The sequence below is a fragment of the Salmo salar genome, chromosome 12 (genome assembly GCF_965601325.2).
Source record: "Salmo salar chromosome 12, fSalSal1, whole genome shotgun sequence".
Taxonomy (NCBI): Eukaryota; Metazoa; Chordata; class Actinopteri; order Salmoniformes; family Salmonidae; genus Salmo; species Salmo salar.
Genome location: NC_138302.1, coordinates 6091588 through 6116555, shown reverse-complemented (window position 1 = coordinate 6116555; position 24968 = coordinate 6091588). Strand labels below are relative to the sequence as shown.

Sequence of the window (24968 nt, the reverse complement as noted above, 5' to 3'; positions counted from 1 at the left end):
AGGATGTTACTATAAAAGAAGAGAAAGAGGAGGATGCAGTTTTTCGAATGAAAGAGGAGGAGGGGGAGATGACTGTCACATCGAAAAAGGAGGAGGAAGAAGAGGAGGAAACTGGATATCTGGGCCCTGTTTCCCAAACGCATCTAAAGGCATCCAGTGGTTCTAATGATGAACTTAGCAGTAAGATGGTTTTGGGAAACCGTTCCCTGATTAACACTAGTAAGTACTGTCTTAAAAACAGACGCACAAACTCTGCAGTTGTTGAACTGATGTGTGTTAAAGGCGAAATCTGCAGTTGTTGAACTGATGTTTGGTGTTAAAGGGGAAATCTGCAGTTGCTACATTCATAATTTGACTTTTAAATGATTTCTATATAACCATTAACCCTGAATGCTGATAGCCATGGCATATCAGACTGTATACCACACGGGTATGGCAAAACATTTATTTTTACAGCTCCAATTATGTTGGTAACCAGTTTATAATAGCAATAAGGCACCTCGGGGGTTTGTAGTAAATGGCCAATTTACCACGGCTAAGGGCTTTGTCCGCGATGTTGCGTGCCTAAGAACAGCCCTTAGCAGTGGTATATTGGCCATATACCACACCCCCTCCTACCTTATTGCTTAAATATAACACATGCCTATAACACATGTCTCATGAGTTAAACTGTCAGAATCCAAAATAAGCTTTTTTTACTCCAATGTTTAGAAACAATCTAAATGTAAACCAACAGTATAGCCTCAACATGGTTAAAACTGTAATGTTGATATCATGGATGGTCAGTCCTTGCATCCATAGGTCTGTCTATGAATTTGAGAGTAGTTACATTTCTCCAGCCCCATCCATCATCTTATTACCAAAACAGTGGTGTTTTGTTATTGTTTGAACTGCAGATTGGTTGGTTGATTGATGTGCCATTTCTTTACTTCTACAGGATCAGTGTCTCGAAATCTGGACAGTTGCTACTCTGACGGTAAATAATGTACTTACATTCATTAATCTTGCTCTGATTTGTCATCCTGAGGGTCTTGTTTTGTTTGATAAAATCCATTTTTATATCCTAACCGTTCCATGTTGTATACAGCATTTTGCATGAATTCCAACTCTTTGAACTTGCAACAAAACAATTTATGAAATCTAATCAGCAAAACGTTGTTTAACCCGGTCAAGTTCGGTTCCTGTGCAATCCTCAGACACTCAAGAAGACAACCAAACTTGTTTCATCATTCTACATTACGTATTGGCTACACAACACGTCAATTATCCCATGAAGGTCAGCCATCATTACGCACCAATGACACGATCATTGTTCACTTGATTGACAGTGTCTTGGTCCAATGACCACCTATCATTTTGAAACCTAGCTAGACAGCCAATGAGCTGGGCTTTCCAGCAGTATGTGAACGCCGTTTGTAGGACAAACAGCCATCATGCTAGAGCTGTGCGCAACAGAGTTCATTCTCTGGTGAAAGGAAACAGGACGCACGGTAGTTTACGTTACCCAGCGGTTCGTTCTCTTCTTCAAACTTTTCTCAAAGTTGAAAAAGTTAAACATGGCTACTAAGAGTGGAAAAACTAAATGGAAATCCAAGTATACACATTTTGATGATATTATTGCAGAAATTGACCGGGAGAGTGACACAGATGGAATGGATGACGAATCTGTGAGTGACCACAGTTTTGATTCCAGCGCAGAAGAAATGTTTTTGGAAGGAAAAGATCCACTTTTAGATCAGTAAGTAAAATAGGTTTTTGCTTCTCATGCTAATGCAGTTGTTTAAATGGTTGCATATTCATTTCAGATATTTTTTATTTGATTTATATATATCTATACACACAGAGTACCAGTCAAAAGTTTCGACACACCTACTCATTCCATGGTTTTTCTGTATTTGTACTACTTTCTACATTGTAGAAAAATTGTGAAGACATCAAAATTATGAAATAACACATATGGAAGTATGTAGTAACCAAACAAAAAGTGCTAAACAAAATAGATTTCATATTTGAGATTCTTCAAAGTAGTCACCTTTGCCTTGATGAGAGCTTTGCACACTCTTGGCATTCTCTCAACCAGCTTCATGAGGTAGTCACCCAGAATGCATTTCAATTAACAGGTGTACCTTGTTCAACCTTGTTGAGGTATACACATAGGCTATGCTAATACATTGTGTGTTTAGTTGGCTATGACATGTTGTGGCTTTTTGACTGTCTTATTGTTCCACATATTTCATTATAGTGATTGTGTTCCTTATACTCTATATAATATATATGTTTATAGATATGTGTAGTTCCTTATACTCTATATAATATATATGTTTATAGATATGTGTATTTGATGTATTGATGCAGAGCTCACACGTAATGTATTGATGCAGGGCTCACCTCTACTAAAATAAAGGTTAAATAAAATAACAGTAAACTTGAGATCTAACTGAATGTGTTTTAATCCTCAATAGTGGTAGAGACTCTGACTCTGATGACCTCTGGGTGCCACTCCAAAGAGACCACAGTCCTCCATCCCCAACTCATTCAAACGTAGGAACTGGTTCCTCCAGTATGACCCCTGCTGCTGCTGTCTCTGGCTCCACACCCACCCCGGCCCGGCCATCTAGAGGTGTGATGAGGTCAGCCCAGAAGCGGAGGAGGGCCAGTGAACCAGCGGTAACTACCAGCGAGGCAGAGGACCGCTGGCACACTGTGCTAGAGGATGACGTGGAGCCACTTCCACCATCATTTCAACCTAAAAGGCAGCCAGGACCTCAGCTGGACATGACTGCAAAGTACAGCCCCCTTCATCTTTTCCAGATGTTTTTCTCCTTGTCAGTTCTTGATTCGCTGGTGTCTAACACCAACAAGTATGGGGCTAAGAAACAAGCAGGCAAGAAAGAGGCATGGAAGCCCATTTCCATCCAAGACCTATACTGTTACATCTCACTGGTCATTTACATGGAGCTTGTGAAGTTGAAAAACCTGAAGGACTACTGGAGATCGTCAACACTCTACCAACTGCCTTTCCCCACCACTGTCATGTCTTGTAAAAGGTTTCTGGCTATCTCGCGGGCGCTTCATATCAGTGACCCACAAGTTGATGAGGACAATGACAAGAAGAGAGGCACATCAAGCTTTGATAGGCTCTGCAAAATCAAACCTCTCTACCCCAGCATGGTTGAGGCCTGCCAGACCCATTTTCAGCCCAACCAGAACCTGTCCATAGATGAGAGGATGGTAGCCTCAAAGGCTAGAATTGGCCTCAAACAATATATGCGTAACAAGCCAACAAAATGGGCTTACAAACTGTTTGTTTTGGCCGATTCTGTGTGTGCCTACACTTGGAATTTTTTTGTTTATGAGGGTAAATCCATCTCAGCCACTGGTAAGGGACTTAGTTATGATTCCGTTATGGAATTATTGGATTTTCCATTGCTTGGGACGGGCTACAAACTGTTTGTGGACAACTTTTACACAAGCCCTACCCTGTTTACAGACCTGAAGAAGCTGAATGTATGGTCTTGTGGCACCATTTGTCCCAACAGAGTAGGTTTTCCCAAAACAAAAGTAAATGACATGCCTAAGAGGGCTGATAGGGGTACCATGCGATGGATTCGTAAAGATGACCTGCTCTTTGTAAAGTGGATGGATACCAGACAGGTGGTCATGTGCTCCAGTATCCACAAATCGTACAGTGGCGATCACATCAGCAGGCGTGTGAAGGACGCTAATGGGGCATGGACCAAGAAAAATGTCCCCATTCCTGCTGCTGTAAAGGACTACAACAAGAGCATGGGAGGTGTGGACCTGTCAGACACTCTGATAGGCTACAACAATGTTCTCCACAAGACAAGGAAATGGTACAGAACATTGTTCTATCACTTCATTGACATCGCTGTGGTGAATGCATTCATCCTTCATAAGGAAATGGCTAAGAGCTCTGGACAGACCTCCATGACACAGCTAGCCTTCAGAGAGCTGCTCATCCAGGAGCTTGCTGACTATGGCACAAAGTCCACAGCAGCACCTTCTGTCTGCTCTACATCTGTCCCCTCTACTCCTGTCACCAGAGGTGTTCACCTGCCAAAACACATCACTGCAGACCTAAATGTGCCTCTGGGCAAAAAGAGCACAGCAGGGAGGCGTCGTTGTATTCTGTGCCACAAGAAATCTCCCATCACCTGCACTACTTGTGCTGTTACCCTCTGCTTCACACCAAAAAGAGACTGCTATGGGACTTGGCATCAGGAGCACAATCTGGTGTAGAGGACTGTGGGTGTTCTAAATCCTCTAATTGTAAATTAAACATGTTTTTCACTTTGTGTGTGGTTTGCCTCACAAGTCCTCAATTGGCAGTTTCATTAAATAGTACCCACAAAACACCAGTCTCAACGTCAACAGTGAAAAGGCGACTCCGGGATGCTGGCCATCTAGCCAGAGTTGCAAAGAAAAAGCCATATCTCAGACTGGCCAATAAAAATAAAAGATTAAGATTGGCAAAAGAACACAGACACTGGACAGAGGAACTCAGCCTGAAAGGCCAGCATCCCAGAGCTAATAAATGTACTGTCAGAGCAAATATTTTTCATTGTTTTTATGAATTTTTTTTGTGTATTTCATTTTTTACTTTAGTTTATTTTGTAAATATTTTTTTAACTATATTTTCTTAACTGCATTGTTGGTTAATTGCTGTAAGTAAGCATTTCACGGTAAGCTCTACACCTGTTTGTATTCGGCGCATTTAACAAATAAAATTGGATTTGATTTAGCTATACAGCCTGATAATACCAGTAATGGTGTATACCTAAATCAGCATGTTGTTTGTGCAACAGTATCTTCTAAATCAAAGAGGAATACGTGAAGCAAGAATATGTTAGCTACATGAAGTAGCTAAGAGAAAATATGTAGCCAAAGATTAAACGGTGCTTTAGGAAACACTTATCAACACCTTGGTTCCTACCCTTTACATACACCTTAGCCAAATACATTTAAACTCAGTTTTTCACAATTCCTGACATTTAATCCTAGTAAAATTCTCTGTCTTAGGTCAGTTAGGATCACCACCAGGAAATGTAGAAGTTGATGATAATGCAGAATATTATTTTAGGTTGGAGTTGAACAGTATAAAACAATTAGAATGGAGAAAGACCCATTGAAATCACTTCGAATGTATGTGTTGTCACCCCAGGGTCACAATACTACTCGTAAAGAACATTTAGAATGTATGTGTTGTCACCTCAGGGTCACACACTACTCATAAAGACCATTTAGAATGTATGTGTTGTCACCCCAGGGTCACAATACTAATCATAAAGAACATTTAGAATTTGTATTATTCAAAAACATCAAATACCATCTTTTTGTTTTCTACGGTTCTATGATATTTTGGCCATATTGCCCAGCCCGACTTGGGATTTGGTGTAGAATGCTCCGCCTTTTGAACCTCTCTGGAGTCTGTGGATCTGAAGATCCTCTCCTATAAAATCTCCTTGCTTGTGGCTTTGTCCTCAGGTAAATGTGCTGGGGACCTCCACATGTTATCCATACACCCTTCCTGCACTCAGTTCGCCTCGGGCATCTCTTAAGGTCACATTTTCGTCCAAATGCGGCCTTTGCCCACGAAAGTCATGGCTAAATCAAATCAAAAATTGTATTGGTCACATACACGTGTTTAGTAGATGTTATTGCGGGTGTAGCGAAATGCTTGTGCTTCTAGCTCCAACAGTGCAGTAATATCTAAAAGTAATATCTAACAATTACACAACATATACCCAATACACACATCTAGTTGTCACGTCCTGACCATAGAGAGCTCTTATTTTCTATGGTAGAGTAGGTCAGGGCGTGACTGGGGGGGTTTATTTAGTTCTATGTTGTTTGGTTCTAGTTTCTGTTTTTCTATGTTGGGTTTTTTGGATGATCCCCATTTAGAGGCCATCGTTGTCTCTAATTGGGGATCATATTTAAGTAGTTGTTTTTCCCACCTCTGTTTGTGGGAGATTATTTTGGAATTAGTGCATGTTGCACCTCTGTCGTCACGGTTTGTTTATAGTTTATTGTTTTGTCTTGCAAAGTTTCACATTCAAATAAAAGATGTGGAACGATACTCATGCTGCGCCTTGGTCCGTTCCTACACACAAGCGTGACACTAGTAAAGGAGTGGAATTAAGAATATAAAATTATATGGACGAGCAATGTCAGAGAGGCAAAGAATAAGATGCAGTAGAATAGGATAAAATACAGTATATAAATATATGAGTAATGCGAGATATGTAAACATTATTAAAGTGACATTATTAAAGTGACTAGTGATCCATTTATTAAAGTGGCCATTGATTTCAAGTCTATGTAGACAGCCGCTTCTCTGTGTTAGTGATGGCTATTTAACAGTCTGATGGCTTGAGAAACTATTTTTCAGTCTCTCGGTCCCAGCTTTGATGCACCTGTACTGACCTCGCCTTCTGGATGATAGCGAGGAGAACAGGCAGTGGCTCAGGTGGTTGTTGTCCTTAATGATATTTTTGGCCTTCCCGTGACATCGGGTGCTGTAGGTGTCCTGGAGGGCAGGTAGTTTGCCCCCGGTGATGCGTTGGGCAGACCGCACCACTCTATGGAGAGCCCTGCGGTTGCGGACTGTGCAGTTGCCGTGCCAAGCTGCAAACTTGATGGTTAAGTTGGAGGTGTGCTTGGCCACGCAGTCATGGGTGAACAAGGAGTACAGGAGGGGACTGAGTACGCAGCTCTGAGGGGCTTCTGTGTTGAGGATCAGTGAAGTGGTGTTGTTTCCTACCTTTGCTTACTTGGGTACAGGAACAATGGTGGACATCTTGAAGCATGTGGGGACAGCAGACTGGCATAGGGAGAGATTGGAAATGTCTGTAAACCCACCAGCCAGCTGGTCTGCTCATGCTCTGAGGACGCGGCTAGGGATGCCTAGTGGGCCGGGAGCCTTGCAAGGGTTAACACTCTTAAATGTCTTACTCACATCGGCCACGGAGAAGGAGAGCCCACAGTCCTTGGTAGCGGGCCGCATCGGTTGCTCTGTGTTATCCTCAAAGTGGCAGAGAAGGTTTAGCTTGTCTGGAAGCAAGACGTCGGTATCCGCAACATGGCTGGTTTTCCTTTTGTAGTCCGTGATTGTCTGTAGACCCTGCCACGTATGTCTTGTGTCTGAGCCGTTGAATTGCAACTCCACTTTGTCTCTATACTGACGCTTTGCTTGTTTGATTGCCTTGCGGAGGGAATAACTACACTGTTTGTATTCGGCCATATTCCCAGTCACCTTGCCATGGTTAAATGCGGTGGTTCACACTTTCAGTTTTGCGTGAATGCTGCCATCTATTCAATGTTTCTGGTTAGGGTAGATTTTAATAGTCACAGTGGGTACAACATCGTCTATACACTTCCTGATAAACTCAGTCACGGAATCAGTGTATTCGTCAATGTTATTCTTGGAAGCTACCTGGAACAGTCCGCGTGATCAAAACAATCTTGAAACGTGGATTCCGATTGGTCAGACCAGCGTTGAATAGGACTTAGAGCCTATAGGAAGGGAGGAGCCAAATGGAGTCGTGGTCAGATTTGCCGAAGGAGGGCGGGGGATGGTCTTATAGGCATCCCGGAAATTGGAGTAACAGTGGTCGAGTGTTTTGGCAGCGCGAGTACTAGAGTCAATATGTTGATAGAACTTCAGCATTCCTTTTCTCAAATTTGCTTTGTTAAAATTCCCGAGTACAATAAATGCAGCCTTAGGATATGTGGTTTCCAGTTTGCATAAAGTCCAGTGGAGTTCTTTGAGGACCGTCCGGGTATCAGCTTGAGGGCTGTCGTGGTATCAGCTTGAGGGCTGTCGTGGTATCAGCTTGAGGGCCGTCGTGGTATCAGTTTGAGGGCCATTGTGGTATCAGTTTGAGGGTCGTTGTGGTATCAGTTTGAGGGCCGTTGTGGTATCAGTTTGAGGGTCGTTGTATCAGTTTGAGGGCCGTTGTGGTATCAGTTTGAGGGCCGTCGTGGTATCAGCTTGAAGGGGGATATACACGGCCGTGGCTATAACCGATGAGAATTCTCTCTGCAGATAATACGGTCGGCATTTGATTGTGTCCTTAGCTTTTCAGCAAATTTCCTTTTTGCCTCTCTTTTTTTGGGGGGGGGGGGGGCGGCTTCTGAAGCGCAACAGAGGTCACATGCCCTGTATCCGATCCGAGCTTTTCGAACCCGCGATATCCGGTTATGTGACCAGCTTTTTGCAGCGTCTCTCCCACTGGCATATAGCAGCAAGGGGCAAAGGTTAACTAGAGGTGTACACGCCCACTCCACCAGGGGTCTGGCAGCGTCTTGGGCAATATTTAAAGGTTTGACTGTAGGAGATATTTGTGCTGCGGTGAGTTGGGCATCACCACCCATTTGTGTGAGGTTTTATTACTTAGCTGTGCTTACAGCCGGGAAAGGGGAACATCACTAGGCAGCGCACCATGTGCGCAATACCCAGACTGCCACATCTTGTGGGGCCGTTTCATTTAGTGTCCGTTGGGGTTGGCTTGGGATGGGATTCTATTCCCCCATAGTATGTTGTACCGATGTTGACCGACTGAAACGGAACGTAATGTCATGACTTTAACTACTGTTCCCTGAAGGAGGTAAACGAGGAACAACACCTGTTTGGCCTCGCACCACCCATTTCTGAGCTCAATAAAGAGTGGTATTAAATTGAAGGAATGAATCCGAGCCTCACACTTATCACCGGTGGAAGGCTGGACAGCCAGCCAGGCGCAGATTTAATAGTATGTTGTGCCTCGTTTCCCTCCTTCAGGGAACAGTAGTTATAGTCATAATGTTACGCTTGTCATATGATGTATTAAGCGCTTAAGAGTTAAATTAGGCCTCGGCATTGAACTTCAACTTAAATACTGGATCTTGCTTTCGGACAGTTTTTTGTATTCATATCTCTGAAATGGACTCAAACTACGTAACATTTAGTGTCTCCTTACATTACGCTGGGAAAAACAGTTTTCATGTGCACAGAAATCCTACATTATTTCAGAGTTTGAAAAATCCAATGGTTGATATAAGTTGACAAATGACCAGTGGTGGAAGAAGTACTCAATTGTCATAATTGAGTAAAAGTAAAGATACCTTAATAGAAAATGAATCAAGTAAAACTGAAAGTCACCCAGTAAAATAGTTATTGAGTTGAAGTCGAAAAGTATTTTGGTTTTAAAATACTTAAGTATCAAAAGTAATTAGATTTGGTAAAACATACTTACGTATCAAAAGTAAAAATAATTTCATTCTTTATATCAAGCAATCCCGACGGCACAATTTAATATTTTTGTTTTATTGACGGATAGCCAGGGGCACACTCCCAACACTCAGACATAATTTACAAATGAAGCATTTTATGTTTAGTGAGTCTGCCAGATCAGAGGCAGTAGGGATGACTTGGGATGTTATCTTGATAGGTGTGTGAATTGGACCATTTTCCTGTCAAAATGTAACAAGTACTTTTGGGTGTCAGGAGTAAAAAGTACATTATTTTCTTTGGGAATGTAGTGGAGTAGAAGTTGTAAAAAAAATTATAAATAGTAAAGTACAGATAACCCCAAAAACCAACTTTAGTAGTACTTTAAAGTATTTTTACTTAAGTACTTTACACCACTGCAAATGACAAACTGCATGCGAGGCAACAGCCAAAGTGCGGGGAAAACGTTCAGAAGGAATGTCTACAATATCTATCAGGGAACAATACTGTTCTCCACATTGGATTCAATATCCCTAACAAATGTATGTTCATAAGATTTACAGTAGGTTCTAGTCTGATTGATTCACAGCACAGTTTGATTGATTTACAATAGAGTCTAGTCTGATTGATTTACAGCAGAGTTTGATTGATTTACAGTAGAGAGTCTAGTCTGATTTACAGTAGGTTCTAGTCTGATTGATTTACAGTATGGTCTGATTAGATCTAACAGAAAGCATCAAGGTAATGTGATAAGGTTTTATGTATTTCTGTGTGTCAGTTTGGACACGGAGATAGTTTCCACATAATGTGTAGAGAACTGTTCCTTGATGGATAGGCTATTGTACAACACACAGAGCTATTTTCCTTTATTCAGGACATTTAGAATGACAACTCATTACAGAGTAGCCTAGTGGGATTATTCACGAAGTATTATTGGGTCCTACAGTAGGTCATTGTTATTATTAGGTGAAGTTATAGGTCCTACAGTAGGTCATTGTTATTGTTAGGTGAAATTATGGGTCCTAGGCCTATGTTAAACATTAGGAACACCCTCCTAATATTGAGTTGAACAGCATCAATTCGTCGGTACATGGACTCTACAAGGTGTCGAAAGCGTACCACAGGGGGTTTGGCCCATGTTGAATCCAATGCTTCCCACAGCTGTGTCAAGTTTGCTGGATGTCCTTTGGGGGGTGGACCATTCTTGATACACCCCGGGAAACTGTTGATCATGAAAACCCAGCAGCGTTGGCGGTTCTACTAAGCTAACATATGGAATTGTTTTAAGGTGGATCATTTAGCTATTTCGAATTTTAGGACCTCTTTTAGGTTTCAAAATATATATATAAAAAAAAATATTTGATGAAACATTGAATTTTGCCTCACTGCTATGAGCCCACAGAAATGCATTGAATAACAGATCCATACATGGAATAACAGATCCATACATGGAATAACAGATCCATACATGGAATAACAGATCCATACATGGAATAACAGATCCATACATGGAATAACAGATCCATACATGGAATAACAGATCCATACATGGAATAACAGATCCATACATTGAATAACAGATCCATACATGGAATAACAGATAGAAAAAAAAACGAATCTAATCTAAAAACAAATTGAATTAACACATGTTATACCCCTTTTTTTTGCCACCAAATTATATACTGTAGACTAACATTCCTTTATTAAACTGGTACCGGACTACGTTCAGACCAGTCTTGTCAGGCTTCTGCGTGTACACATGTATGTGTTTGTGAGGGACTTACCTTTCCACAGAGGGATCATATTATTGTGTTGCCAAAAACTGTTCAGATGTTTTTGTGAGAAGACTGATTTTCGGAATGTCTCATGGTCTGACAAACACCGATGTATCTCTACCACCTTTCACCGCATCTTAAACAGACAGATTTTTATGGCATTGGTTTGTATTATGCTAATTAGATTACAGTGGAGGTGACCACATCAACTCGAGGGGGTTAACCTGTCTCCTCCCATTCATCTACACTGATTGAAGTGGATTTAACAAGTGACATCAATAAGGATCATATCTTTCACCTGGATTCACCTGGTCAGTCTGTCGTGGAAAGAGCAGGTGTTCATAATGTTTTGTACACTCAGTGTATAAAGTCTTCTGTCCCTGTAAGTTCACATGTGGAACTGCATGAAATGTGTTTTAGTTTCCAGTCATTTAGAAATGTGATCCCAATGTCCCACATTGTCCTCTTTATTAATAGAAAGACTCATATACAGTATAGTATTAGTTTAAAACTAAAATGGACCAATCCTGGATCGCTCCCTGTATTATCAGCCACTGAAATAGGAGAGACTTTGTCGCCTCTCTGTTTGTCTACTCAACCCAGAGTGAAACCAAAACATCCCATGCAGCCCATGTCAACCTGATGACTCAGAGTCACGTCATAAACAAGTAGAATGACCACCGTGGGGGAAAACAACTGATGTTCACCATCTGGGACCATTCAACAGCCTAGATTTACCAGGTTATTACTAAATAAACTGTTCACCATCTGGGACCATTCAATAGCCTAGATTTACCAGGTTATTACTAAATAAACTGTTCACCATCTGGGACCATTCAACAGTCTAGATTTACCAGGTTATAACTAAATAAACTGTTCACCATCTGGGACCATTCAACAGTCTAGATTTACCAGGTTATTACTAAATAAACTGTTCACCATCTGGGACCATTCAACAGTCTAGATTTACCAGGTTATTACTAAATAAACTGTTCACCATCTGGGACCATTCAACAGTCTAGATTTACCAGGTTATTACTAAATAAACTGTTCACCATCTGGGACCATTCAACAGCCTAGATTTACCAGGTTATTACTAAATAAACTGTTCACCATCTGGGACCATTCAACAGTCTAGATTTACCAGATTATTACTAAATAAACTGTTCACCATCTGGGACCATTCAACAGCCTAGATTTACCAGGTTATTACTAAATAAACTGTTCACCATCTGGGACCATTCAACAGCCTAGATTTACCAGGTTATTACTAAATAAACTGTTCACCATCTGGGACCATTCAACAGTCTAGATTTACCAGGTTATTACTTCTAAATAAAGTGTTCACCATCTGGGACCATTCAACAGCCTAGATTTACCAGGTTATTACTAAATAAACTGTTCACCATCTGGGACCATTCAACAGTCTAGATTTACCAGGTTATTACTTCTAAATAAACTGTTCACCATCTGGGACCATTCAACAGTCTAGATTTACCAGGTTATTACTAAATAAACTGTTCACCGTCTGGGACCATTCAACAGTCTAGATTTACCAGGTTATTACAAAATAAACTGTTCACCGTTTGGGACCATTCAACAGCCTAGATTTACCAGGTTATTACTAAATAAACTGTTCACCATCTGGGACCATTCAACAGTCTAGATTTACCAGGTTATTACTAAATAAACTGTTCACCATCTGGGACCATTCAACAGTCTAGATTTACCAGGTTATTACTTCTAAATAAAGTGTTCACCATCTGGGACCATTCAACAGCCTAGATTTACCAGGTTATTACTTCTAAATAAACTGTTCACCATCTGGGACCATTCAACAGCCTAGATTTACCAGGTTATTACTAAATAAACTGTTCACCATCTGGGACCATTCAACAGTCTAGATTTACCAGGTTATTACTAAATAAACTGTTCACCATCTGGGACCATTCAACAGTCTAGATTTACCAGGTTATTACTAAATAAACTGTTCACCATCTGGGACCATTCAACAGTCTAGATTTACCAGGTTATTACTAAATAAACTGTTCACCATCTGGGACCATTCAACAGTCTAGATTTACCAGGTTATTACTAAATAAACTGTTCACCATCTGGGACCATTCAACAGCCTAGATTTACCAGGTTATTACTAAATAAACTGTTCACCATCTGAGACCATTCAACAGCCTAGATTTACCAGGTTATTACTAAATAAACTGTTCACCATCTGGGACCATTCAACAGTCTAGATTTACCAGGTTATTACTAAATAAACTGTTCACCGTCTGGGACCATTCAACAGCCTAGATTTACCAGGTTATTACTAAATAAACTGTTCACCATCTGGGACCATTCAACAGTCTAGATTTACCTGGTTATTACTAAATAAACTGTTCACCATCTGGGACCATTCAACAGTGTAGATTTACCAGGTTATTACTAAATAAACTGCTCACCATCTGGGACCATTCAACAGTCTAGATTTACCAGGTTATAACTTCTAAATAAACTGTTCACCTTCTGGGACCATTCAACAGTCTAGATTTACCAGGTTATTACTAAATAATCTGTTCACCATCTGGGACCATTCAACAGTCTAGATTTACCAGGTTATTACTAAATAAACTGTTCACCATCTGGGACCATTCAACAGTCTAGATTTACCAGGTTATTACTTCTAAATAAACTGTTCACCATCTGGGACCATTCAACAGCCTAGATTTACCAGGTTATTACTATATAAACTGTTCACCATCTGGGACCATTCAACAGTCTAGATTTACCAGGGTATTACTTCTAAATAAACTGTTCACCATCTGGGACCATTCAACAGCCTAGATTTACCAGGTTATTACTAAATAAACTGTTCACCATCTGGGACCATTCAACAGTCTAGATTTACCTGGTTATTACTAAATAAACTGTTCACCATCTGGGACCATTCAACAGTGTAGATTTACCAGGTTATTACTAAATAAACTGCTCACCATCTGGGACCATTCAACAGTCTAGATTTACCAGGTTATAACTTCTAAATAAACTGTTCACCTTCTGGGACCATTCAACAGTCTAGATTTACCAGGTTATTACTAAATAATCTGTTCACCATCTGGGACCATTCAACAGTCTAGATTTACCAGGTTATTACTAAATAAACTGTTCACCATCTGGGACCATTCAACAGTCTAGATTTACCAGGTTATTACTTCTAAATAAACTGTTCACCATCTGGGACCATTCAACAGCCTAGATTTACCAGGTTATTACTATATAAACTGTTCACCATCTGGGACCATTCAACAGTCTAGATTTACCAGGGTATTACTTCTAAATAAACTGTTCACCATCTGGGACCATTCAACAGCCTAGATTTACCAGGTTATTACTAAATAAACTGTTCACCATCTGGGACCATTCAACAGTCTAGATTTACCAGGTTATTACTAAATAAACTGTTCACCATCTGGGACCATTCAACAGTCTAGATTTACCAGGTTATTACTAAATAAACTGTTCACCATCTGGGACCATTCAACAGTCTAGATTTACCAGGTTATTACTAAATAAACTGTTCACCATCTGGGACCATTCAACAGTCTAGATTTACCAGGTTATTACTAAATAAACTGTTCACCATCTGGGACCATTCAACAGTCTAGATTTACCAGGTTATTACTAAATAAACTGTTCACCATCTGGGACCATTCAACAGTCTAGATTTACCAGGTTATTACTAAATAAACTGTTCACCATCTGGGACCATTCAACAGTCTAGATTTACCAGGTTATTACTAAATAACCTGTTCACCATCTGGGACCATTCAACAGCCTAGATTTACCAGGCTATTACTTCTAAATAAACTGTTCACCATCTGGGACCATTCAACAGCCTAGATTTACCAGGTTATTACTAAATAAACTGTTCACCATCTGGGACCATTCAACAGTCTAGATTTACCAGGTTATTACTAAATAAACTGTTCACCATCTGGGACCATTCAACAGTCTAGATTTACCAGGTTATTACTAAATAAACTGTTCACCATCTGGGACCATTCAACAGTCTAGATTTACCAGGTTATTACTAAATAAACTGTTCACCATCTGGGACCATTCAACAGTCTAGATTTACCAGGTTATTACTAAATAAACTGTTCACCATCTGGGACCATTCAACAGCCTAGATTTACCAGGTTATTACTAAATAAACTGTTCACCATCTGAGACCATTCAACAGCCTAGATTTACCAGGTTATTACTAAATAAACTGTTCACCATCTGGGACCATTCAACAGTCTAGATTTACCAGGTTATTACTAAATAAACTGTTCACCGTCTGGGACCATTCAACAGCCTAGATTTACCAGGTTATTACTAAATAAACTGTTCACCATCTGGGACCATTCAACAGTCTAGATTTACCTGGTTATTACTAAATAAACTGTTCACCATCTGGGACCATTCAACAGTGTAGATTTACCAGGTTATTACTAAATAAACTGCTCACCATCTGGGACCATTCAACAGTCTAGATTTACCAGGTTATAACTTCTAAATAAACTGTTCACCTTCTGGGACCATTCAACAGTCTAGATTTACCAGGTTATTACTAAATAATCTGTTCACCATCTGGGACCATTCAACAGTCTAGATTTACCAGGTTATTACTAAATAAACTGTTCACCATCTGGGACCATTCAACAGTCTAGATTTACCAGGTTATTACTTCTAAATAAACTGTTCACCATATGGGACCATTCAACAGCCTAGATTTACCAGGTTATTACTATATAAACTGTTCACCATCTGGGACCATTCAACAGTCTAGATTTACCAGGGTATTACTTCTAAATAAACTGTTCACCATCTGGGACCATTCAACAGCCTAGATTTACCAGGTTATTACTAAATAAACTGTTCACCATCTGGGACCATTCAACAGTCTAGATTTACCAGGTTATTACTAAATAAACTGTTCACCATCTGGGACCATTCAACAGCCTAGATTTACCAGGTTATTACTAAATAAACTGTTCACCATCTGGGACCATTCAACAGTCTAGATTTACCAGGTTATTACTAAATAAACTGTTCACCATCTGGGACCATTCAACAGTCTAGATTTACCAGGTTATTACTAAATAAACTGTTCACCATCTGGGACCATTCAACAGTCTAGATTTACCAGGTTATTACTAAATAAACTGTTCACCATCTGGGACCATTCAACAGTCTAGATTTACCAGGTTATTACTAAATAAACTGTTCACCATCTGGGACCATTCAACAGTCTAGATTTACCAGGTTATTACTAAATAAACTGTTCACCATCTGGGACCATTCAACAGTCTAGATTTACCAGGTTATTACTTCTAAATAAACTGTTCATCATCTGGGACCATTCAACAGTCTAGATTTACCAGGTTATTACTAAATAAACTGTTCACCATCTGGGACCATTCAACAGTCTAGATTTACCAGGTTATTACTAAATAAACTGTTCACCATCTGGGACCATTCAACAGTCTAGATTTACCAGATTATTACTAAATAAACTGTTCACCATCTGGGACCATTCAACAGTCTAGAGTTACCAGGTTATTACTAAATAAACTGTTCACCATCTGGGACCATTCAACAGTGTTACGGATACAGGTATCCTGTGTATGTATCCGGTGTGTGCTTCTTTTCTCTCCTTCTCCTCCTCACAGGTGACAATCATCACTCCCCAATCAGTCCCCAATCAGAAGACACCTGTTCCTTTTCCCTCAACCTATCACAGCCCCTTTCCCTTGGTTTAAAAACCCAGTCAGTTGTTTTCTCCCCAGATCAATCTTTGTGTTCATTCTCTCAATTGCTCTGTGTCCCTTTCTCTATCTCTGTATTGATCTCTTTTGTTTTTGCAACTACATGTCACATTTGTCTGGTAATCCTGTGAGTATTGTTTTGTTGTTTGACTGTTTGTTTGGTGGGAAAAAGGGGTACCAAGACAAGTCGCCCATGGGCATACATTACCCGCAGGAATACTGTGTCTAAGTACCCTAGTTAGAACTGGGCGGACCACCCTCTGTATTTTTGGTTTGGTAGCTAGCTGTTGTGGAAATAGGCTAGTCTAGCTTAGGGTTTTTTTTTATTATTGTTTCTTTGCTGGGGTCCAGCTCAGCCCCTTTTCTCACACCCCTTTACCGTGTGTTTAAAATAAACCTTTTGAGTTTGACGGTAGATTTCAGTTGTTTTTGGTTCTCACTGTTACTTGTCACGATTATAATTTGCATGATTTATGTTACGGGTCTCGTATCCATCCCCCCTAGACCACTGGGCCAAAGGGATTCGTAACAAACAGTCTAGATTTACCAGGTTATTACTAAATAAACTGTTCACCATCTGGGACCATTCAACAGCCTAGATTTACCAGGTTATTACTTCTAAATAAAAACACTTTTTAGGGTTCTCATGATTTCACAATTGTTGTTTTGATTATTGCTTGAACAGTCGCTAAGATAATATGTGATCTGTTACAGAAAACTGTGTGTGTGTCGCACATCACCACTTCACAAGAGAGGCATTTGAACGAAACCATTCTTTTTTCAGAAATGCCTTCTGGAACATGTGATCTTTCATGTGCCTTAATAACAAACTTGTATGCCATCTATAAATCCCAATAAAATTGTTACAATTTAGTTGGTTTAGCCACGGAAAAAGTCAGGAACCTTCCCTCTAGCCACGATTGGCTGAGATAATTGATGGGCTGGACATGCCGAGAGATGAGTTTGGATTGGTCTGCCATGTAGCATGCTTCTGTCTATAACATGAGCTGCTCAGTATCTTTCTAATGTTTCCTCTTTTCTCTCATGTTATTCCATTGATACCAGGCACCTGCAACAAAAAGATCAGCTCAGATGTGCGAGTGCCTTTTTTGAAGTTGTGATGGTGGCAAAATACCTAATTTTGGATGCAGCGGTTGTTAGCTTGAATGCTAACGCTCATTGACATAGGCTGGTAGCAAAGGTAGCCAAAGAGCAAGTGTTTTTTAAGTATAAAGCAATTGATTTGTGACGATGACGCAAACATTATACTTTCAAATGAGCCTTACAATTGTAATTCAAAAGTAGTGTGAAAGGGACTCATAAGCAACCTGTAAATGGATGCTATTTTTGCTGTCAGCCTATGAGAACTCCCCTGAGTTTGCCCCCAATGAGAGTGAATTAGTGAATAGCGACACAGATCTTTAATGCAGCAATTTTTGTAATCACAAGAAAGGGGCCTATATTGGAGGGGCCTATATTGGTGACCAAGAGTCGTCTGGCACACTGCTTAGGGTTTCAGCAACTTTAACACAGAATATGGATGTTGTTGCTCACTTGACTGTTTTATTAATACTATTTTCAAATAAGTTTATAAAACCATTTAAACATTCATCATACAGATGTAAGTTGTTGTACAACATCATGGGCATCACCTTTTAGCTCAATCAACTGTAGATTTCTACTGTAGATTTCTACTTAACCATCTGTCTGACTTTGTTGTTCACACAGGAGAGAGACGTGACTATTGTGGATCCTCTGGGGAGCCTCAACATCATGAAGCTGATGAGGCAGAGAAGAGTCTCTCCACATCAGAACGTCTCAAACACCAGCAGAGACCCAGAGGGAAGAAACCTCACCACTGCTCTGACTGTGGGAAGAGTTACTCAAGATTAGATTCACTAAAGGTACACCAGAGAATTCACACTGGAGAAAAAACGAATAGCTGTTATCAATGTGGGAAGAGTTTCACTACATCTAGCCAGCTGACTATACACCAGAGAAAACACACAGGAGAGAAGCCTTACCATTGCTCTGACTGTGGAAAGAGTTTTGCTGTCTCAGGATATTTACAATCACACCAGAGAACACACACAGGAGAGAAGCCTTATAGCTGTCATCAATGTGGGAAGAGCTTTTCTCACTCAAACACACTGATATCACACTTGAGAATACACACTGGAGAGAAATCTCACAGCTGCTCTCATTGTGGGAAGAGATGCACATCTCTAGCAACCCTTAAAATACATCAGAGAATCCATACAGGAGAGAAACCTTATAGCTGTGCTGACTGTGGGAAGTGTTTTGGTTTGTCAGGACATTTAAAATTACACCAGAGAACACACACAGGAGATAAACCTTATAGGTGTGATCAATGTGGGAAGAGTTTTAGTCACTCAGGCGGCCTGATAGTACATCAGAGAATCCATACAGGAGAGAAACCTTATAGCTGTGATCAATGTGGGAAGAGATTTGTTACATCTAATAGTCGTAATATACACCAGAGAACACACACAGGAGAGAAACCTTACCACTGCTCTGACTGCGGAAAGAATTTTGTTTCGACAGGACATTTAAAAGTACACCAGACAACACACACAGGAGAGAAGCCTTATAGCTGTAATCATTGCGGGAATAGTTTTGTTACATCTGGCAGCCTGAAAAGACACCAGAGAACACACACAGGAGAGAAGCCTTATAGCTGTGATCAATGTGGGAAGAGTTTTGTTACATCTAGCTGTTGTACTATACACAAAAGAACACACACAGGAGAGAAACCTTATCACTGCTCTGACTGTGGGAAGAGTTTTGTTTCATCAGGATGTTTAAAATCACACCAGAGAACCCACACAGGAGACAAATTGCATAGCTGTGATCAATGTGACAAGAGATACTCTGATAAAAGATCTCTGATTAAACATCAGAAAATTCATACATGAAGGAGTTTATCAATGAAATAATGTCACAATGTAGAATGTTTAACATTGTAGTATGAGTATGTTAATTAATAATGTCACAATGTAGAACCCTAAACGTTTTCCCCCTTTTCTATTGATTTCAGCGTGATATTAGCCTCATCTGGGGAAAAATCCAGGCTCTGAATTAACAAAAAGTACTATTTATGTCATTAACAAAAAGTGATTGACAAATAAAGTGTTGCGTTACACTTACGTTGGCAACCCACTTAAATCAAAATGCATCACTTCAAACTTTAGCTGGCTGTTTTCTACTAATTGTCCTCTAACCAGTGATGTACACGTTATTCCCAGACTCCATGTGTTTTTTTAACTGTTCTAACCGTACGTGCAATCTCATCTCCCCCTTTCGCGCAATTGATTTCATATCGATATGAGTGATGACAAATAAGTGTTGCGTTTCTCTTCGTTCTGGGGACCCCCACATTTAAATGCCTCACTCCAAAATGTAGCTGACTGTCTTCTACAGGTTGTCCTCTAACCAGTGAGGCAAAAGATATCTCCCATCTCCTTGTGTTTTTTTTTGTTGTGTTAGTTTCAACAGCACGTACAACCTGATTTCCCCCCTAATCATTATCAGTTGTTAAAACAGTGTTTTTGGTGCATGTGCAGTTTAGTAGGTGCTCGTTTACATTTTTTTTTTAAAGTAATATGATTACTATTGTGTTTGTGTAGATAGTACATTTCATGTTTAGGTTGTCAATATATCACAAACTGTTTCTGCATATTGGTTATTGATTAGGACACGTTAAAACTGTTTTGACATTGGGCTCTCCCACCTAGCAAAATGACATTGAAAAGACAAGAAGTCTATGCCCGAGGTCCAAACTACGTTCGGTTTTGGTTTAAAGTTGAAAATATGTATTTTTCAGGTCCTTGTTTCAAAGACTTGAAAACAACTTAATTCAACGTACTTGCAGCCTATACACATGGACGCAGTATTAAAAAAAATGGATCTATGAACAATCCATCATCACTCCAGTATTTCTTTACAACATTCAGGTTGTAGTTGTCTTCTTTCCACTGAAGAAGTATGACTCAAATCACCTACTATATTTTATTCATATAATATAATATATAATATAAATATTATTTCTATTTCAAACATTCAGCCTGAAAAAATATAAATGTTTAATAATTCCATTCCTCACCATTAATTAAGTGAATTATTGCCAATACATATTAACATTCTGTTTTGATATTTCATCATATTTGCATTTCATGTAACATTTAGTAATCTTAATTATTTATGCAACCAACTGACAATTTTGGGGTTCAAATTATATTGTTTACAAAGAATGGAATAAAACAAGTTTTTCCTTAGAATGCTCATTAGTCTTTCAGTTTTTATTGTTATTCTTTAGTTTTTTTATCCTTATGATTGTTTTGTAGTAAATATTTATGTTTTTATTATTATTGCTTTTATTCGTCCATGTCTGAAATGTGCTGTATAAATAAAGCTTGATTTGAACATATTGTAAAACAAACGAACCCAATGACCGACCAATCAACAGACTCTTGCAAAACCAATGAACAAATATGTGCAAAAGCAACACGTATCTTGGTCCATTCTAGTATGAAAAACAGATTAAATTCAGTATATTTTCCACTGTCAAAATAGTACATTGTATGTAAGCTTAGTATCTTTTTTCAACCAATCCAGTACATTTTTTTTGTTGAAAAATATATTTTTTTAAATAAAGAAATATGTCAAAGGATTCAACTACTGAAAACTCAAACAAACAAATGGATCAAACAGATCAATCCCACGTTTCCAGCCTGCTGAAGGTGTGGTGGAGTGGTAAACACCACCCCCGGCTCTACCAGGGGCTTGAGGTGGTCTCCCACAGCTCTGCTTATGTCATGTTCTGTGGCCTTGCTGTTCCATTTCTTGACTGCCCCTGCAACACAGAAACACATTTAGTCATATTATATAAAACACTCAAAGTAATGGATATGGAGCATCTACGGCCTCAGTTACACCTGGCACCTAAATGTGACTTCCGTCATCCGATGAAGCTGGTCTGGATTCACAAAAGTCACAATGTGCTCGCATTAGATTTAGATTTGCCGGGATGGGCATTGTGTCCGGAATTTGACAGTCTGGACGCAATCAGGCCACCGAATATGCATAAGAAATGTAAAGAGACGGGGTGAATGAGTGGGAAAAGTACATTCTACACTGAACAAAAATATAAACGTAACATGTAAAGTGATGGTCCCATGTTTCATGAGCTGAAATAAAAGATCACAGACATTTTCCAGAAGCACAAAAACCTTATTTCCCTCACATTTTGTGCACAAATTTGTTACATCCCTGTTAGTGAGCATTTCTCCTTTACCAAGATAATCCATCCACCTGACAGGCGTGGCATATCAAGAAGCTGATTAAACAGCATGATCAACAGATATCTGTATTCCCAGTCATGTGAAGTCCATAGATTAGGGCCCAATTTATTTATTTCAATTGACTGATTTCCTTATATGAACTTTAACTCAGTAAAATCTTTGAAATTGTTGCATTTATATTTTTGTTCAGTATAGACAAATTACATTCATACTAACAAAGAACAAACGTGTGTGCCTGAGGGGAAATGAACTTACATACAGACAAAAGGGTGAGAAATTACACCAATATCAGTGGACAATTTGCACTAATGTAAATAAACATAGATGGAACATACTCCCTTTTGCTGACGTGATGAACCGCTAAGGGGACATAAATATTTACCGTCTAAACCATGTGTGACCTCTCACCTCTCTGGCTGTAGAAGTGTTCTTCCTAACCACTCCCTCAACAGCTCTCTGACTGAGCTCCACCCTCACCGGGTCTTCAGAGAAGAGGAATGCTGAGGAGGGATGGAAGGATGAATGGATCAATCAGTCAACAAGTCAGTAATATAAAGAGAGTGTTGATCATCTTAAATGTCCATCTCCCACCCATGGAGAGACCTATATACTGTGTCCAGGGTTGGGTAGGTTACTTTCTAAATGTAATCCGTTAGTTACTAGTTCCTGTCTGAAAGTGCCATCAGTAACGTAACTGTTGGATTCCCCAAACTGAGTTACATAATCTGATTACTTTGTTACTTTTAGATTACTTTCCCCTTAAGAGGCAAAGGTTAGTACCACAGTAATAAAATCTGATTTGAAACCTAACTTTAACCCTAATGCCTAACCCTTACTTTAATCACACTGATACCACTAATGCCTAAACCTTACCTTAAATAACTCCAACCTTTTCCACACTGCTAACCCTAACACCATGCCCAAACCTGACACATCGCATGTGCGAGCGTTGCAAAATAAATTTACACATACATGTTATTCAATCGTTGCACCCACACTGCTCACGTGCGCCGACGAGCGTCTGCGTTGCCAAGCGCTAAAATAGAAGTTGATTCTATTTGTGATGCAGAATGCGCTGCAAGTCCTGCCTCTCCCATCTCCTCATTGGTTTTTAGAAGCATATACCCACGTGCCATCTCCTCATTGGTTTTTAGGAACATATACCCACGTGCCATCTCCTCATTGGTTTTTAGGAACATATACCCACGTGCCATCTCCTCATTGGTTTTTAGAAGCATATACCCACGTGCCATCTCCTCATTGGTTTTTAGGAACATATACTCATGTGGGTGATTGAAAGATGAGCTGAGATCGGTCGTGGTAATGCATTTCATTATGAAAGTTAGTTTCCAAATTGCCGTAAAAAGTCCAAAAAAAGAAAAAGAAGCCTGGAAGGAGGTGAGATGAATAGAAAGGATTTGGTTTGATCGTTTTATGTGTGGATTAATTTCGGAGTAGAGGACCTTGTTTATATCCTATGACAAATTAGCTAGCAACTGCAGGTTAGCTAGCTAAATAAAGAATCCAAGCAGTACATCTCTCCACAATAGTGTAAGATCTTCATAAATGTGTTCAATTAAAAGTTTACTGATGTCTTGCCACAGATTCCTTACATGAATACAATGCCAAAAAAGATGCAACGCTGTTTCTGGGTGGTCATTACAAAAGGTACAATTTGAGTTTGTTTTCCTACTTCTTCATATAGTGGTTTGCAGGATAATATTTATGAATAATTTTAAAGGAAACTCCCTTAATTTTGTTAACAAGAAGGTATGTGTGTGGCAACATCCAAACTTTTTTCCAACAGATGTTATCAATAAATCCATTCCAATAAGACATGACATAAGATACAACATCCTGTTGAAACAAGGTTCCTATAGATCTATTGTTGTTGAATTGACCAACATGACTTAAGGAATAGACACAACATCCTGTTGAAACAAGGCATGTATAGCTCTATTGTTGTTGAATGGACTAAAAGAAAAACAAATCTTTCCTACTGATGAGTCAACAGGGGTAATCGTAGGTATGTTCTGAGGGTCAGGTCTTGACATGTTCCTGAATAATAAAACAACACCCGAGGGAATGGCAGCTAAAACAATGGCAAAATCTTTAGTTGTTACAGGGACCTTGTAAAGTGATAAGAATTCCTTATAACTGAGTAAAAGACCCTCTGCATTTACCAGTTGGCTCACCAATAGGATATTATTTACCAGTTGGCTCACCAATAGGATATTATTTACCAGTTGGCTCACCAATAGGATATTATTTACCAGTTGGCTCACCAATAGGATATTATTTACCAGTTGGCTCACCAATAGGATATTATTTACCAGTTGGCTCACCAATAGGATATTATTTACCAGTTGGCTCACCAATAGGATATTATTTACCAGTTGGCTCACCAATAGGATATTATTTACCAGTTGGCTCACCAATAGGATATTATTTCGGAACCAATATTATAAAAACAAATAAGTATTTTCATACAATATGTCCCGATTATTCCATATATAATCTGTGTGGAGAAAAATTATGCTTATAAATGAAGGACCATGACAAGAAAACCTGCTGATGAAAAGCAGAAAGTTTCACTGGAACTTTGTCAATATTATAATTGCAAACCAACATGAAGTTAAGGCCACCAAAAGTAGAGAAGACATGATGAGGAATAAAATTCCACATAGAAGTGGGTCTTCTAAGGAATTGTTTTATCCATTTGATCTTAAAAGTATTATTTAAGGTAGTAAAGTCCAGAAAATTCAGCCCACCATTCTCATAAGTGTTCATTACAACAGTTGCCCTAACGTAATGGATACGGTTTCTCCAC

The 24968-nt window shown here is 39.4% G+C and overlaps 1 protein-coding gene across 1 annotated transcript; it reads left to right on the top strand.

The window, feature by feature from the left end:
* The first annotated feature begins 11091 nt into the window (after window positions 1-11091).
* On the top strand, window positions 11092-21284 carry LOC106593405 (uncharacterized). The gene is made up of 2 exons (XM_082958394.1): window positions 11092-11101; window positions 18546-21284. The coding sequence occupies exons 1-2, from the start codon at window positions 11092-11094 to the stop codon at window positions 19751-19753; spliced, it is 1218 nt and encodes a 405-aa protein (XP_082814520.1). The 3' UTR covers window positions 19754-21284.
* Window positions 21285-24968: the final 3684 nt, after the last annotated feature.